Here is a 17,595-nt window from a genome sequence, read left to right as displayed (position 1 = left end):
AGGAACACAGAGCCTGCTGTGTAATTTTCTAACTTTGGGGATTTGTTTTTCAGGCTTTTGAAAAGGGGGTGAGAGGCAGTAGTCTGGGCTGCTCCACCAGAGTCTCACATAGTGCATGTCAGAATTTTATAAGGGTTAAGTGGGAAATGCCTACAAAGAGAATTAGGACTTTTATTTTTGTTCTCATGAATAATTTAAATCTATTTCTTTAATGGCTTGATTCAGTGACTGCCCTTGGTAAACATTATTCTTCATGCTCTTGGGAGTGCTTGTTCTATTACATAAGGCTTAGCTTTTATACATAAATTTTCAAAAGTCCTTCCAACATGGTAAAAGAAAACACCTTTAAATACTCATTAAAATATTTAATAAAATGCATATGTGTATTGCAGATGTACACACCTGAGACGTGTTTGCTATCAGCGCAGTCCTTTAGTATCTTTCTAGTTTCCGGCAATACTGACATTTTGAGGGCACTGAAAGTAGAAGGAAGAGTATTTGAAAAAGAAACATATACCTGTGACCTTCTTAGGTTCTTTTCTCTTGATCCTTCTGCCTGCTTTTGAAGTATCAAGGCCACCCGTCCCCTTGAAAATCAGAAGTTGAGAATAGCTGAGTGTGGCATGATAGAGTTACAAGGGTCCTGCACTGATGATAAATGTCAGCAGTGAGTTCTACAGGCACAGGTTCCTGTAATATAAACTCGTAATCTTTTATTTTGCCTCATGACGTAAATACTGACGGTGTAAACTAGGTTAAGATACATAAATGCAAGACCGTACAGTTTATTGTCAGACTGCCACTTCTATGGAAAATACTGGAGCAGAGCTATGACGTGGTGTGGCTGACAGAACAGGTGAGGGGGCTGTGCTGGGACCCCTGATTTGCCTCTCCGTGGCCTGAAATAGTGATGTCCTCAGTTGTAAGGCGAGAGACCAGCCCTATAATTCTAACCTGGCTTCCCCACCCCTGAGCTTGAGTACAGGAAAGCCTTGTGAAGAGTGGGGGATAGAGGGAGCTGCAAGGGATTCATGAGCTGGTGGAAGAAACATTAAAGGAGGCTTTAAGTCCTTTTTAGGATTTCAGAATGGCTCTTGCTTAATACACTTGAAGGACTTTCTGGCTATAGGACATGCTTATTCTCTCCTCTGACATGTGGACCCTTTGGCAATAAATATTTGTTTGAATGAATGAATTCTGAGGGCAAGAAATTCCATGAAAAGAGTGATTTGGGAAAGAAGGGAAGTTTCTGCCCTTTGATTATATTGCTACTCTTAGAGTCGATTGGGAGATTTCAGTCTGAGAACAAGGATTGATTTTAGTGTACCCTAAGTGTTATGTGTATATAGATAGATAGATAGATATTTCTGAGGAGAAAGGGCAGAGGTATTCAGCAAGTTCTCTACAGGGTCCATGTCAGCCAAAGCTTTAGCAGTCCTGCTTGAATGAATGCCTCTTAAAATCTGCATTTAAAATAATATCTAAATGTATGTCTGGCATATGATAGGAACTCAACAAGTATTCTATCTTCTTGCTATACAGAAGATGGAGCTGACACTACTAAAATTATTGGCTTATACTTTACAGGGCTGTTAGAAGGATTTAGGAACTATTGGACTGGCAAGCACTTTCATTCATTCAGTTCATTCAGACATAACCATTCTCAGGCCCTGTCCCACTTGCAGGAGGTACTATTATAAATAAAACAGATGTGGTCTCTCTACTGTGGAACTCGGAGTTGAGGTTGCCATTCTTTGTGAACTGCAAAGTACTCTACTCAGAAGAGTAAGGAAATAAACATATCTCCACACCTATATTCAGGCACATTTCTGTGATATAACCATCTTTACTCTCCCCCCAAAGATAAAATAGAAGTAAACTCTCATCCAAATGGCCATGTCTGCATTGTCACAAGAATACGCAATGAGATATAGGCCTGGACTTAAGTGCCGTTTCTGCCTAACTAGCACTGTGACCTTGTGCAAGTCACTTCTACTTTCTCGTCCTCAGATTCCTTGTTATGATTACAGGGTTGGGCTCAGTGGCCCCTGATGTTCTCTGACATCATGCATCCACCCTGTGAACTCAGTGAGGGCCAGCTCCCAGTCTTTGTGTATCCCCTGGACCTTGCACAGTGCCTGGCACTCCAGAGCTCCATCCCTGTTCATCTAACATTTCCAGATCTAGCTATCATGGAAATAAACCCTTTTTTAATGAATATAACCTGGCCTGTCCAGGAAGCAGTATAACATATACTTTAGGTGAACAATAACGAAGGATGTTATTGAATGGTTACTTAGGACAGTTGGGAAGGACCCTGGATTGTGGCAACAGAGAAGCCACAAAGGGCTGAGAGGGTTGGCTTTTTTTTTTTCTCAGTATCATCCTGAGAAATAAAGAAGCCTGGCCCAACCTCTGCTTCTTCTCCCTCCTGCCTCCGCAGAGATAAACGTCCCTGCAGCTGCATGCCTGAGGCCTTCCCTCTTGCTTTTGTTGTATATTTTGCAGGAAAAAAAAAAAAAAAGAGGGTGGGAGGGGTGAGGTTAATGCGTTGAGTGTGAGTAATTAGTCATTCAAACCATCGACATTGACAGTGACAAGATTTGAGTGCCTGCGTTATTGTGCACTGCTTTAATAGTTTATCCCTGAAATTTTCTGCCTGTATAATGTTTCTTAAAATACATCATGGGAACATAAAAGATTTAATGCAGTGCTTTGTGTAACCATTAGAGTTTGAAGTCAACTGAACCTCCTCAAGGCTCTCTTCTGGATGCTGACTGTAATTCTGTTCTTAATTGCCGTTCAGAAGAGAGAAGGAAGGCGAGTCAGGGGGTTGGAACCTGGTCAGCTACGAAGTTGGCTGTGAGACCCACACAGAATCCTTCATTAAAGTACATACGCACACTTAAGTAACTGATATATTTACTTGCAGTGAAAATTGTGCTGTTAGAATATCAAAGGTGTTACCCTGGGGAAGCAAGCATTCTGATTTCGTCAAGCCAGCTTCTGAATTTATTGGAGGATAGCTTCCCACGAACACACATGTTTACCTCTGATCTTTTTCCCAAGTTGAGATTGCAGGTGTCCTCTCTGTAAGGTCTAGGATGTGACCTTAAAATGCCGTAGTTTCATACTCCATACATTTACACCCTGGCAGCTTCTCTTATTTTCCAAGTAATGCTCTTGGTTCTCTTGTGTGTCAGATTTCAGTCTGACATTTTACATTTCTGATTCTTTTTTTAAGCCTGTCTTGCATCCTGGGATGCGTCATTAAGACCAGCAAGGGGTCTTATTACACAATGTATATTAACACATTTGCAAATGTTTCTCAGCTTTAAAACTGTACGCTTTTATTGAGAAAACTGTGTGTGCGCATATGTATATTTCCCTCAGTTCCTTCTGAGCCCACAAAAGGATAACTGTGCAGTGTGTGTGCAGAGTAAAGAGAGCTCCATCTCCACGAGATGGGAATGACTTGACCTGATTTATAGGTTTGTTCGATGAAAGGAGCTCAGTACTGAACATTGTATTTCATGGTTCCTTTTCAGAGGTTTGGACCCCAGTTAGGGTAGGATTGTCTGATGCACAGATGGGGCTCAGCTCCAGGAGTCAACATAAATTAGGAAATCCACACAGGATGTAAGGAGATCCAGAAGACTTATTGGGGAACTGAAATTTCTTTGCTGCAGACTTGATACTTCTTAGGCCTTTCTGAAGCAGGGAGACCTGTGAAATATTCACGGGGACAAGTACTGGCTTTCACGACATGTGTCTGTGAGTCAAGCATCCAGTGAATTAAGAATGAACACAGCTGTCAGATGACCTGTTACAGTCTTGGTCCCACAGCATCTCAGCGTGCCTAGGTATGACTTACATTTGTCCTGCTCCATCACTGATACTCTAAATACTGCCTTACTGCAGGATATTTCTCAGGTGTTTGAGTAGGAACCTTGGTGGTGCAGGGAAGGCATTCTGTAGATTGTGGGACTGATTTTTTTGCCACTAAATCAAAATGTAGCTGTTGGGCAGCTCTGTGGTTCTGCCGGTCGAGCCTCCTGAACTGGATAAATTCTATTTTTCAAGTTCCTTGTTGAGTTGGTGGTGCTCCTTAGGCTTGTTGCCTGGACACCTGACTCAGTGAAGCAGTGAGACAACACAGCAAAGGGAGGCACTGCACAGACCCAGGAGGCCGATGGCTTGGCAGAGCAGAAACCTACCTCCCAGCCAGGAGTTGTGATGACGTTCTAAAACATCATCTCCATTAGCATGATCCCTCCCCTGAGCACAACGCCCTGATTCTTTCCTGGACCCTTGCCTCAAGGGCAGAGCATCTGCATAGGAGTTACTGGGTGCATTTTTTTTTTTTTAATCACTGCTGAGGAGAGCTTGATTTAAGATTCCTCTACAGAGCCCTTTACTTTCTCCTTGCTCTCTGGACCAGCCTAACACAATCCCACAGTTGTCCTGAAAGTTTTGATGTGATAAGTGAAGCCACTTAGTTACCTACATGATGGCAAAGAATCTTAGACGCTTCCCACCTTCCTTCATCTGCCTTGTTTCCCTGATTGCTCTTGAGACTTCTTTTCTTTCTTTTGGTTTCAGTTCCCAGTTGTGATTATCAGAAGAAGAAGCAATTAGAGCAAAGCTTATCCATGTAGGGCATAATGAGGAGTAATAGTTACGATGCTTCTAGCCACTTTATGTTCTAGGCATCTTACATATATAAAGAACCCTGCACGGTGGTGTTATTCTGGTTTATAAAGAGAAAACAGGCCCAAGAGCCCAATTGCCTGAGATCACAGAGCTAATAAAGTAGTAGAACTAGAGTTTTAAGTCAGCTAAAACTCTTAAAACTTATTCCCTTCTTACTATAACACTATGATTCAGATGAGCAAATAAGCAAAAAGCAAAACAAAACAAAAACACCAACAACAAAAAAAACAGCCTCTAGACATTGATGAGGACGAGCAGCAACTAGAACTGTCATATTCTGCTAGTGGGAGAGTCGGTTGGTACATCTATTTAGAAAAACTATAGACAGTACCTACTAAAGCAGAAATACCCCTGAACCCCAAAATAGACTCCAAAGAATATTCCCAACAGAAATATGTATTACGTACACCATAGGATGTGTATGTAATGCTCATAGCAGCATTATCTATAATAGTTTAAAAAAAAAAGAAAAAAACTAAAAATAACCCAGTGTTCTTCGAAGTAAAAGAGACACATAAAACATAATATTTTAATACAACGCAATTTTCTCCAGAGGTGGAGAAGAACAGCCTACCTCTATATTTCAAGACATGAAAGACACTCAGACATAATATGTGAAAAGACATAAAAGGGTACATTTTGTGTGATTCCATGTATATAAAATTAAAAAAAAAAAATAAGTCTGTGAATTAGAAATCAGAGTAGTGGTTACCTTGGTGGGTGGTATGAATGATGAGGATGGGGACACAAGAAAGTCTTCTGGAATGCTGGTCATTTTCTGTATCATGATCTGAAAGGTGGTTACTTGAGTGTGAGTTGTGTTCATTTTGTAAACATTCCTTGAGTTGTACCCTTGAGACTTGTACAGTTTACTACATGTATATTATATAAACAGGCTTATCTCCCCAAATTTCTCAGAGCAGCCAAATAATAGTAATAATAATGGAAGCTACTAGTAATCAGATATCTGCTAAGCTTGGGTTTCCTTGTCTATAAAAAAAACACAGAGAATGTTAGAATATGCCTCACTCCTTTCTGGTGGGAAGTCAGTGAGAGAAGTCACATCAGGTAACTTGCAGAGCCACCAGGGAAGCCCAAGAATACTGGAATGGGTAGCCTATCCCTTCTCCAGGGCATCTTCCCCACCCAAGAATCAAACCAGGGTCTCCTGCATTGCAGGTGGATTCCTTACCAGCTGAGCTACCAGGGGAAGCCCTAGAATGACTTTAATGGATATCAATGATTGTGGTTATGTTCCCACCACTATTCAGGCACTTTACATATATTCTGTCACCAGATTCTTCTTAACACATTGCAAAGCAGGCAGCATTGTTCTTCTCTTCTTTCAAATGAGGAACACTAAGGTTCTCAGAGTTCAAGTCCCTTACCCAAAGTTGTACCACTAGGGAATGACAGAGCATGATCCCATTTCCAAGGGGCTGATGTTCAATTTCACAGAAGATGGAAATAACACCGTAAAGGATGAGTAAGGGATGGAGCTCAGATAGAATGGAAAAGTGGGACTGATGGACTGCATTCGGGCTGGGAAAACTGGGTACAGGCCTAGACTCTGCCCCACTTTCCTGTGATGACAAAGAAATCTCTGGATGTCTCTGGAATTCATCTCCAACAGGAGAGTTTTGAACTGAATTGTATTGCCTGAAGTGCCTTCTTTCTGGCTCTGCAGTTTTCTGATTCTCAGTGCTTGTCATACCGTACAAGGCATCTTCATGAACCAGCTCCATGAGCTTAAACCTACTTTTCATGTAAAACCTAATTCTAACAACATCTTCTTGGGACTTTCCCCGAGTACCCCTATCCTTTAAGCAGGTTTGATTGCTCCTCCATTACATGGCCACTGTCCAATTGCAGCCCTTTGCCTTCTATGTCCTCTGTGGACTGTAAGCTCCTTGTGGATAGAGACTGAGGCTTGTCTCTTTATTCCCATGCATGCTGCCTCAAACAGTTAACACATTCATGGAAATGTTTCTTTAAGTAACTATTTAAATACATAGAAGTCTTTTTTTGAGTAATGTGTGAAAGGACCATCTGGGGCTGGACTAGACTTGAAGTAGAGACCTAGAGAGAACTTTCCTTCATGTTTTTTTATTTTATTTGAGGTCCAGGAGAAACAATAACAGAGTAGCTGGGGAGAAACATCATTAGATAACTTTGTAGCTCCCCAGCGTGCTTTTATGAAATCTAAAGTTTGATCATTATTAAGCATCAGTGAAAATCTAAACCCTTCTCATATGAAACAGCCCCACTTAATTTAATGTCATTTTACTTTATGAGATAGTTAATAAACAGGTACTGTATTTGATCTTGTGAGCATAGCCCTCTATGTTTAGCTTTTTCAGCTTTAATGGAACTATAATTTTAATCATGATTATTACTTTACATTTTAATTATAATTTGGTGTGGCTTAAGTATACATTTCTGAGAGTGATTGTGTAATGAAAACAGGAATTAGCTTTTCATTAACAAAATAATGGGAGAGTTCCCACTGCATTCTAGTCTGTGTTCAAAATCTATGGGCTGGCCTAAAAATAGCAAGGGGAGTTTAACATTTTGGTTAAAAACATGTTTCTAAATTGGCTGTGTTCACAACCCCATCTCTTTTGCTCCATCCTGCTTTATCTTGTTCCCTTTCTTTACAAAAAATAAAATCAAATCTTGAAAGAGACTTTGTGTCTTTGAAATATCAAAAGGCTTAATATTTTTATTTTTATTTAGATAATTAGCACCATGGAGCCTCAGGTGTCAAATGGCCCGACATCCAATACAAGCAATGGACCCTCCAGCAACAATAGAAACTGTCCTTCTCCCATGCAGACAGGGGCAGCCACAGATGACAGCAAAACCAACCTCATAGTCAACTATTTACCCCAGAATATGACCCAGGAGGAATTCAGGAGTCTCTTTGGGAGCATTGGTGAAATAGAATCCTGCAAACTCGTGAGAGACAAAATTACAGGTACGCTCTTCTTCACTATTCTAGGCTTGGGATTCACAGCCACCTTGTTCCATTAGAAATGCAGACCTTGGCAGGAGTGCGTGTGTGTGGTGGTGGCTTTGAGTGTTTGCAGCTTGTGTCCTGCATTCAAGGATAGCATGGTTACAGTCACAAATGCATATGTGTGTGAATACTACATGCAACCGCATTGCGGACTGGTAGGACCAGGAAGCAGATAAAGATTTTGGAGCTTCCTCAGCTTTGCTTTATGTGAAATAATCCTTTGGTTGTATCCTCTTTTATTCTTAATCAGCCACCCCTACACTTTGTTCTTTAGTTCTCAGTTCTGCCCTCTGCCCCCAACCCCGTACTCGTTTTTGTCTGTTTATTCCTTTCCTCTCAAACATTTGGTTTGTGTGTGTCCAGCGTTCTTCCATGTGTCTGAGACAGTGTTTTAGAGGGCGCTATTGTCGTCACAACTGCCCATTGTCCCTGGGAGTAATAGGCCTTAAGGAGAGCAGATTATTCTGGAATAAATCTACTCTGTCATGGGAGGGAGATGCTACATGAAGGAATTTTATTTTACGTGTTTGTTGTGAAGATACTCTTTGAGAATTCAGAGACTTTTTACTGGAAAGTAAAACAATACCCTACCCTTCAATACTTGAAAGCTTTAGGTTGTGATTTTTTTTCTAATTGACAGTCATTCATTGAGGACCTCGTGTCTGCCAGATACTGACGCTATAATCCTTTGGGGCTGGGGCTGGGGGTCGTTTCCCTGTAATCTTTCTGGAAGTGAGAATGTTTTCCTAGAAAAATATTGGACTACATCGTGATGGCAGTGAAGCTGCTATGCTTTGATGCTCCTCTCCTAAAATCATTCACACTCAGCTTTGAGTATTTATCATTTTTGAATGTTGACTTGTATTTCCCTCTCTCTGGACAGTTTAAGTGAAGAGCAGCTGGCCTATATAGGAAAAAGGAAACTTTAAAATATTGAAATACGTTATCTTGATTTTTAAATCAGAGAATACAGTGTATTTGTGTGCATGTAGCCATATTCTCCAATTCTTCTGATTCCCTTGTCAATTTGTCCCCTATATATATTATTTTGAAAAATCATAAAACTCAAATAATTGTCAACATATAAAAATCACATAACTCACCAAACATAATTTCCTCTTCTGTAAAGTTGGAAAATAATACTTATTTTAAAGGACTTTTTGTGAGGATTAAATGGAAGACTGGATATATACTGCCTAGCACAATGCCTCTTGCATAGTAGTCTCTCAGTAACGGGGGAGGGTGTTGTTATTATAAGTACAGTTAGTATGGTTCAAGAAGAGTGACTAGAACAGAGAAATTTTATCAAGGTCTCCAAATAGGGCCACGGCTTTGGTGTTCTTATCCCAGAGCCCTGGATCATCCATCCTTTGACAGAACTGCCTATGCTGTCAGAAAGCCAATGTTTAGATTCCTGAATAATCTTTATATAATAGGATGATAATTCAAACCAAATTAAAACCAGTTAACCATATGATTCTTCCTCCTACTCCTGTATGGAAAATGTATTTTTGGTATAGCCTTACCTTCTAAATAGGGACTCTGCCAGCTATCTTAGTGAATATTATTAAGCACCTTTTCAAAAGAGTTCCTTTAGAAGTGTAGTGAGATTTTTCAGAAGTACTGATTCATGGTGTTGTTCTTTGTTTTCTAAAGACACATGTTTAAACAAGCAGATTCCTTTACTGAAAGAATGCTAATTTGGTAGTTCACTGAGTGGATTTGAATAGGAGTGACAGCTTCGAAGACAGCCTTTAATTTGGTATACAAAACCAAAATTGTCAACTTGGGCTTGTTTAGCACCCTCTCCAGCACAAGCAGAGACATACAGTAGCATCTGAGCTTAAAGAAGAAGCTTATGGGTTGAAGGCAGAAATACAATTCAGGCATAAATTTATAATTATGCATTTTTTAATTCAGGGGGAAAAAGAATTTTATTTGCAGAGAACTTATGGGAATGAGGCAGGGAAATATAGAGAGACCAGAGATATTTGCCCTCATTTGGTAGCAGTGTTTAATAAAAGTAGAACTTGTGGCTGTAAAGAGTGCTTATTAAATTCTTCATTTACACTACCTAATTAATTCTAGCATTTTAAATTAACAGTGAAACTGGTCCCTGCTGTACCATTCCATAGATGCAGCATATTTCCTCCATCCACCCGTTGTTCAGGTTTAATTGGCTACACTAAAAGTCAGAGAAGGAGAGAGAGATAGACTGTGGGGAGGTAGGGAAGGAGTGGGGATCTCTCTAATGGAAGACCCTCTGAGGCCTGCATTTGGGGTTAAGTGATAACACAGGCTGGGAGGCTGAGGTTTCACACCTGCCAAGTTAAAAGGCTTCTGGTGGTGGTTCAGAAGTCAGGGTAAATGACATCATAGGTATTTTTGTTGCCCTGATTTTTAACATCCCAGTCCCCCCTTTTCCTCCAACACCTCCTACAGATCTCAATGCATCTCGATCCTGTGAAGTTTACAGGGAGTTCTAAATACCCAGTGGGAGGATTAGGGGGTGGGAAGTGGCAAAAAGATAAGAATTCAAGATTAAGATTTTCCAGCCTAACCACTCCCTAAGAGAATGGAATCGATCTCCTTAGAAAGTTCTGGCTTCTGAAAGTGCAGGAGGGTGGGGAGGGAGGGAAGGAAAGAAGTAGGGAAAGAGGGAAAGAGAAACTGTTAATGGTGTTGCCAGTAGGCTGGCTTCACTCCTTGCTGTGGGCTGTCAATGAATTCTCCATTTGAATTTGGGCATGGACTTAAGTGTCATGCAGCCGAGAACATACTTGCTATTATTTATCAAGCACTTACTCTAGGCCAGGTACTTACTGGACACTGAACATACCTTATTTTATTTAACATTGAGAACAACCTACATTTCCTTAGATGAAGATGCAGAAGCTTAGTGAGGTTTAGTAACTTACCGTGGCAGCACGGTTTATTAGCAGGTGATGGAGCTGGGATTCACTCCCCGTTTCCAAAAGCGTGATCTTACATGGAAGCATGTGATGACACCCCTGCCTGTGTTACCTGAAGATACATGCTAAGCCTCCCCCATAACCCAGTGAAACATCGCGTTCCTCTGAGCAGCGGTTGCTCCACTCTGCAAAGTCTACCTAATGCACCATGGCTTAAAACAAGACCCCTGTGTATAACCAGAGGCAAAGATAACAATATTTATCATCCTCTGGGGATATAACTCAGCCTTCAGTGGAGAGTCAAATTTACTGAAAATGCCAGGTTTAAGATTCCCTTACGGTGGTTTTGGACATCTCTGTTACTTATCTTCTCAGAGATATTAGATTTTCTTTTTTCCAATTGGGAAAGGACACTTATCAGGATAATCTAGGTACCGGGGAGAGAAAATGTGTGTTGCAAGTTGCTTTTGTGTGCATCTGTGAACACAAGGAGGCTCTGGAAGCTATGTTCTTTATTTTTCTCCATCCACCTGCACCTCTGCTCCTGGAGAGAAAGGAAGATGGCATGTGTCCTGCAAGGATTCGTGCCACCGAGGAACTCAGGCAAAGAACACCAAACCCCCCTGGTAGAAATTCTGTTATTCCCATGGACTGCGGATAATTGAATTAAGTTCTTTTTTGTTGTTGTTGCCTTTTTGTTTTTCAGGCTTTGAGATGGCATTTCTGAATCCAGGTTCCTAGATGATTAGTATTTTAGGGGAGGAAACATACGACTGAACCAGGATAGTTAGGTGGTTCATAGTATATCTTAAAGCGAGCACAGCTGGAATGCTAAATTGCATCTTTATAATTGTCTCTCTTGTTATCACCCCTCTCGAAAAGGAACAGAGAAAGGAGGGAGGAAAGTAACAAAGAAAATTCCCCAGAAATAAATCAGTGTACAACAGCAAGGAGTTTTGATCTGCCTATCTAGACTGTGTGATTATTTGCATCATGGTGATAAAAAAAAGAGTTATATTTTTACTTGATATCACTCTTCATGTACCCATGCAGTATGGTTTTTAAGTGTAGTTTTCTATCCATTTCAGGCAAATGAGAACTCTGAAGTGAGGGTTTGAGGATGGGGTAGTCCAAAATGAACATTATCCATTATAAAACTGAATATATGGAGTGACCAGCATATGAAATAGATTATATGGACTGTGGGTGGTTGAGAAAAGGTGAAGTCTCCATTAGCTAGAGCTATTGAGGTGGCATTTGAAGAATGAGGTTAGGATTTAGGTAGACAGAAGAAAAGCAAAAGGAATGGAGCAAAAATTCCAGTCTAAGAACAAAAGTCTTTTTTTATTCTTCTGTGCTTTGGACAAAGGAAGTAAAGCCAGGTCATGCCTCTCAGACGCAGTCCTCTGATACTGAAGCAGTGCTGCCAAGTGAAGTTAAGCATATGAAAGCATTAAGTCAGGGACTTCCCTCACAGTCCAGTGGTTAAGATTCAGAGCCTCCAATGCAAGGGGTGTTGGTTCAATTCCTGGCCAGGAAACTAAGATCCCACATGCTGTGCCCTGGGGCCAAAACACAGAACATTATCAGTTAGAGTTGCACCTGATGGACAACGACAACATTTCCTAAACCCCACCTCTAATCCATCTTTTCATTCTTCCTTTATAATATATGACTTTGGCGTAATTAATATTATCATTTAGTGGAAAGAGCAGAACAAGGCAAAAAAGATGCTGCACTCCTGGAGGCATGAGGGTGAATGCTTTGCCACAGCCTTTGTGTGTAGAATCACAGCTCTAATTAAAGGAACCAACTCAGCGTTGATTCAGTGACACTGGGTAACTTCTGTTCTTTCTTGGATTTGTGAAAGTGCTAATAATTCCCTCTCAGGAGGTAGGATTGGACTACAGCAGTGGGGGGCTGGGGGGTTAGGGGTTGGGAGGAAGCTGTGTCTGTTAGAGCATCAAGGCCAAGAGGTATTACATAGGATACAGTCTCTTGGGTTCAAGAGGGAGAGGCGAGTGAGGGTTGTGGGTTACCTTATGTTACCTCATATATTTACAAGGAACTGGACTAATAGGGACACTGTGGGAATTTAATTGTTTTGCTTCTAAGATAACATTATAAACAATAAAAAGGCTCTGAAAAAAAAATCCTAAAGTACAAAAATGCTTTGAATTTACTTCTGAAATGTCAGTTCAGCCCTGGGGTAAGTTTATTGGTGTAATTTCTGACAGCATCCAGCAAAGACAAAGAAAAATAACAGCAGCAGCTTTTGTATGTTTTTGTGTGCCTTCTGCATATTCTGGATACTATATTACAAGCTTTAAATATAGTCGCTCATTTAAATAGTAAATTGGGACTTCTTGGAGATTCATAATCATAGCCAGTGTTTACTGAGTGCTTACTATGTGCTGATCATTGGGCTGAGATCAATAAATGAAGTTTCATGTAATCCCCAAAACGGTCATTTTACAGTCTAAGAAACTTGGGCTCAGGAGCAGTTGAGTCATTTACCCAAGATGACTTAGCTTCCAAGTAGGGGAGCTGGGACTTGAACTCTTGGCTCTCTGACTAATTGTGAGTTGTCCCATTATAGTTTATCTCTGCCAGTTTCCCTAAAAATACTAAACTGACATCTCCCCCTTGCAAACCAACACAACTTATATTACCTAGGGAATGAAAACTTTTAGTACAGGGAAAATATAATTAGAGTTCAAAATCTTTTGTCTCGGAAGATAGCATGATATGCATTAAAAAAAAATACCAGTGACCAGTAAGGTCACTGCTTACCTGAACAGAAAGAATAGACTTCGAGTGGTTCTTACCTTCAAATTCTCTCTTCACAAGATACCCCTCACTGTGTTCTCCTTTTCTTTATCTTCCAAGCACTGTGTTGAAATGGATGCCGCCTTAAGTTTAAGCATACTTAAAACCCAGCCTCAATTATGCAGATCCAAGAAAATCCCAAGATATTGATTAGCTAAATGAACTTTTCTACATGCACATCAGAGGGATATGCGTTAGCAATGGGAAGGGTAGAGGAAATAGTAGCATTTATCAGCATATTTTGCTGCTGATTTTGCAAATGTACCTGATACAGTGCAATGTGCCTCCTGAATTCAGAGGAAAATCAGGCAGATTTGCATCTATTATTTTATTTATCACCTCCCTGCAGTCATTTTATACACATTCCACAAAGAAGAGTAAAAGAAATCTGAGTTGTTGACTTGGGGAGAGGATTGATTATTGTTGGGGGTTGAATGGAAAATTTTTAGTTAAGGAGAAGATTTGACAGACTAATGGGGTTACAAAACAGGAGAATAGGGGTCTGCTTTATTAAGGGGAACTTGAAGAACTCCAAAACGTTAAGTGCAAACCGTGAACCATATAATCATTGTGCCTCTTACACACCCATCAAGGGCAATCAGGGACCTCCCATCCTTTCTAATTAGGACAGGTTGGCAACTGAGTGGAGCTTGTGCAGGTACATTCTGTTTCTTTCAACATATTTTTTTCCCAGGACGGCAATAGGCAGGATTATAGACCAGGTATGGTTTCCTTTTGCCCCCTGGCTATCTTTCCCTTCATCTTCCCTTCCAAATCAGATGGTTCTGTCCTGCTTCTGAACTCAGATAACCGTAGGAAAATATTCTCACATCCCAAGAGAGGTGTCTCAAGGGATTTTTACCTGGGATGTGAATCAGGACTGCGTATTTTAAGGATTTTCTATTTCTGTACTTTAACTGGCTGTTTGGTTCCTAAGACCAATTCCCTGTTCACTCAGCCACCCCTCCTCCCCCCAACACATACACACCACACACACACACACACACACACACTCTCTCTCTCGCTCTCTTCACTTCTCTTCCCTCTTTCTCTATAGAATGACCTGGTTGATTGAGACTAGGAACTAAGCAGGAAGGTAATGTCTAACTGAAATTTCCATACATTATCTAAAAATGTAATTCATCAGCTTCAGGGTAGGAGGAAAGTGCTTTCTGAAATGTGTTAATGGGAAAATCATTTTTTCTTGTCTTCTGTGAGCTGTGATAGTGGTGATTTTTTTCATTCTCCTCCACCCCACCCCGTACTGCTCTTAACTGATGAACTTTGTTACCTGTCTTTTATTCCTTGTCAGAACTAAAGATCTTTAAGTTGCCTTTTTGTTTTTCCTACAGTCCCAAAATTGAGCTTTGATGGGAGAAGATATTTCTAGTTTGGAGAAAAGATAAAATTCAGATGGAGACCATATAGTTGTATAAGGCTTTTACATTTGTGAAAGATTTTCAATCAGCCAACTTTATTTATTTAGTGTCTGCTCCCTCAGACCAAATAAATGTTATATCTTTTCCTTCTATTCTCTTAAATTCTGTATCAGAGTCTGTGAGGAAGCTAAAGAGAATAAGACGTAGTTTGTGCCCACATGTTGCTTCTAGCACGGCCAATGAGTAGAGGAAGTCAGGACAAATTACAGGGCCCTACAGCCGTCTGCAGGTCTGGGAGTGGCTGGGAGCCCATGTGACGCATAAAGGTGGTGCCACATTTGCTGTTTTCTGTGTGTTGGCGGCAGGGGGCAGTGGGGGTGGGGGCGGTGCAGGAGGGGCCTAGTGGTTGGGTGGGGGATGTTTGTTTTGTTTTTCACCAAAGCCCAAACTTGCTTTTCCTGACCCTTGCTGTTAATTTCACTGGAAAGAGAGCACAAAAGGATTCATAACAGAACAATGAAGTTGGCAGTTTGATGAGGTACCTGCTGTGTGTCAGGCCTTCCCAGGTGGTGCTAGATCCCCCCAAGGAGCGCATGGCAACCCACTCCAGTATTCTTGCCTAGAGAATCCCATGGGCACAGGAGCCTGGAAGGTTACGGTCCGTGCTTAGTCGCTCAGTCGTGCCTGATTCTTTGCGACCCCATGGGCTGTAGCCCACCAGGCTCCTCTGTCCATGGAGATGCTCCAGGCAAGAAAACTGGAGTGGGTTTCCATGCCCTTCTCCAGGTATCTTCCTGACCCAGGAACTGAACCAGGGTCTCCTGCATTGCAGGCGGATTCTTTATCAGCTGAGCTACCAGGAAAGCCCTAGGGTCACAAAGAGTCAGACACGACTGAAGTGACTTAGCACACATGCACACAGTACTGTGTGTCAGCTACGGTCACACACGTCATGTATGTTATCTCATTGAAGCTTTGTACCAGTTATGCATGGTCCATGGTATTATCTCCATTTTACAGATCAGAAAGCCAAGGAAAAGAATCAGTTAGCTGCACAGCACTGTTTACAATAGCCAGGACATGAAAGCAACCTAGATGTCCATCAGCAGACGAATGGAAAAGAAAGCTGTGGTACATATACACAATAGAGTATTACTCAGCCATTAAAAAGAATACATTTGAATCAGTTCTAATGAGGTGGATGAAACTGGAGCCTATTATACAGAGTGAAGTAAGCCAGAAAGAAAAACATCAATACAGTATTCAGTTCATACTAATGCATATATATGGAATTTAGAAAGATAGTAATGATAACCCTATATGCGAGACAACAAGAGAGACACAGGTGTATAGAACAGTTTTTTGGATTCTGTGGGAGAGGGCAAGGGTGGGATGATTTGAGAGAATGGCATTGAAACATGTATGTTATCATATGTGAAACGGATCGCCAGTCCAGGTTCGATGCATGACACAGGGTGCTCAGGGCTGGTGCACTGAGATGACCCAGAGGGACAGGATGGGGAGGGAGGTGGGAGGGGGGTTCAGGATGGGGAACACATGTACACCCGTGGTGGATTCATGTCAGTGTATGGCAAAAGCACTACAATATTGTAAAGTAATTAGCCTCTAATTAAAATGAATAAATTTATTTTCTAAAAAAAAGAATCAGCTGGAGAATACAAAGCCTATGGTGTTTCTGTTACCTTACTACTCTGCCGTTGCTGAATGAAAATGAATAAAACATCAGCTATGGGTGTTCAGAGGAGAAAAAGATCACCATGGGCTGGGGTTCTCAGAGCAAGTGTCAAATAGAAGTGAGCCTTGAACTTGGTAGAGAGTAGATTATCCGAGATGAGTAGACACAGAGAAAACAGCTGAGCCAAGCTTCAGAGACATCGTCAAGGGATAGTGAATAGAACAGTCAGAACTACTCTTTGGGGTAAAGTTAGTATTCACTTTGTGTTGATGAAATAAGGTCAAAATGGTTAAGTAATTTATCTAAGGTCACAGCTAATAAGTTGTGAAACTGAGATTTGAACCCAAGTCTGTCAGACTCCAAAGTCTGTGTTCCTTCTACTTTGCCAATAAATAACCTGACCTAACACGGGAGGTGGACGACTTGGCAGACTTCTCGTGGTGATTTGGGAATTACTGTTTTTCTCACTGAGGTCAGAGTCATGTTCTCTAGTGAGTCTCTTTCCAAAAACTTCAGTTTTGCACTGATTTATAAGTTTGGTTTTCTGTTTGGCCCTTGTTTTGTTGTTGGATATCTAGTGAGACAGAGCCCAATCTACACTGAGTGGAATACAGCTAATTAGGGTAATTACTCTAACTCCTATGGCCGCTTCTCTTCACAAACATCTTAAATCAGATTAAATAATTTTATTGGTAGTATGACCATGAAAGGTATACTTAATAACCCCTGATATTTGCCTTTCATGTTTATTTGCAAAGGTTTTTGTACTCAGTACCTCTTCTGACCCTATTAAAGTACCCAATATCGGCAGTGTCTATACTTACTTTACAGATAAGACCAGAAACTCTTGATTTCTTATTTTCCTTTCTTCCTCTTTTTTCCTTTCTTTGCTTGTTTCCTGTCCTACCTCCTCTTTCTGCCTTATTTATTTATATGCCATTTGAACCAAAAAGAATTTGAATTGACTTATGAGATAGAAAAGAGCTAAAATTTAAATAGCCATAATTAAAAAAAACAAGGTAGAAGGGAAACAGTAGAATGGTAAAA

The 17,595-nt window shown here is 40.8% G+C and overlaps 1 protein-coding gene across 5 annotated transcripts in view; it reads left to right on the top strand.

Annotated features, from left to right (window-relative positions):
- Positions 1-17,595, top strand: part of ELAVL4 (ELAV like RNA binding protein 4) — a 91,104-nt gene that overhangs the window by 31,805 nt on the left and 41,704 nt on the right. For all 5 annotated transcript variants that reach the window (XM_044945029.2, XM_044945028.2, XM_006054735.4 and 2 more), the window contains exon 2: positions 7,450-7,690. In XM_044945029.2, the coding sequence (XP_044800964.1) occupies positions 7,450-7,690 (241 nt within the window). The remainder of the gene's footprint in view (positions 1-7,449; positions 7,691-17,595) is intronic.

The sequence above is a fragment of the Bubalus bubalis genome, chromosome 6 (assembly GCF_019923935.1).
Source record: "Bubalus bubalis isolate 160015118507 breed Murrah chromosome 6, NDDB_SH_1, whole genome shotgun sequence".
In the NCBI taxonomy this organism is placed as follows: domain Eukaryota; kingdom Metazoa; phylum Chordata; class Mammalia; order Artiodactyla; family Bovidae; genus Bubalus; species Bubalus bubalis.
This window is presented reverse-complemented; position numbering and strand designations above follow the sequence as displayed.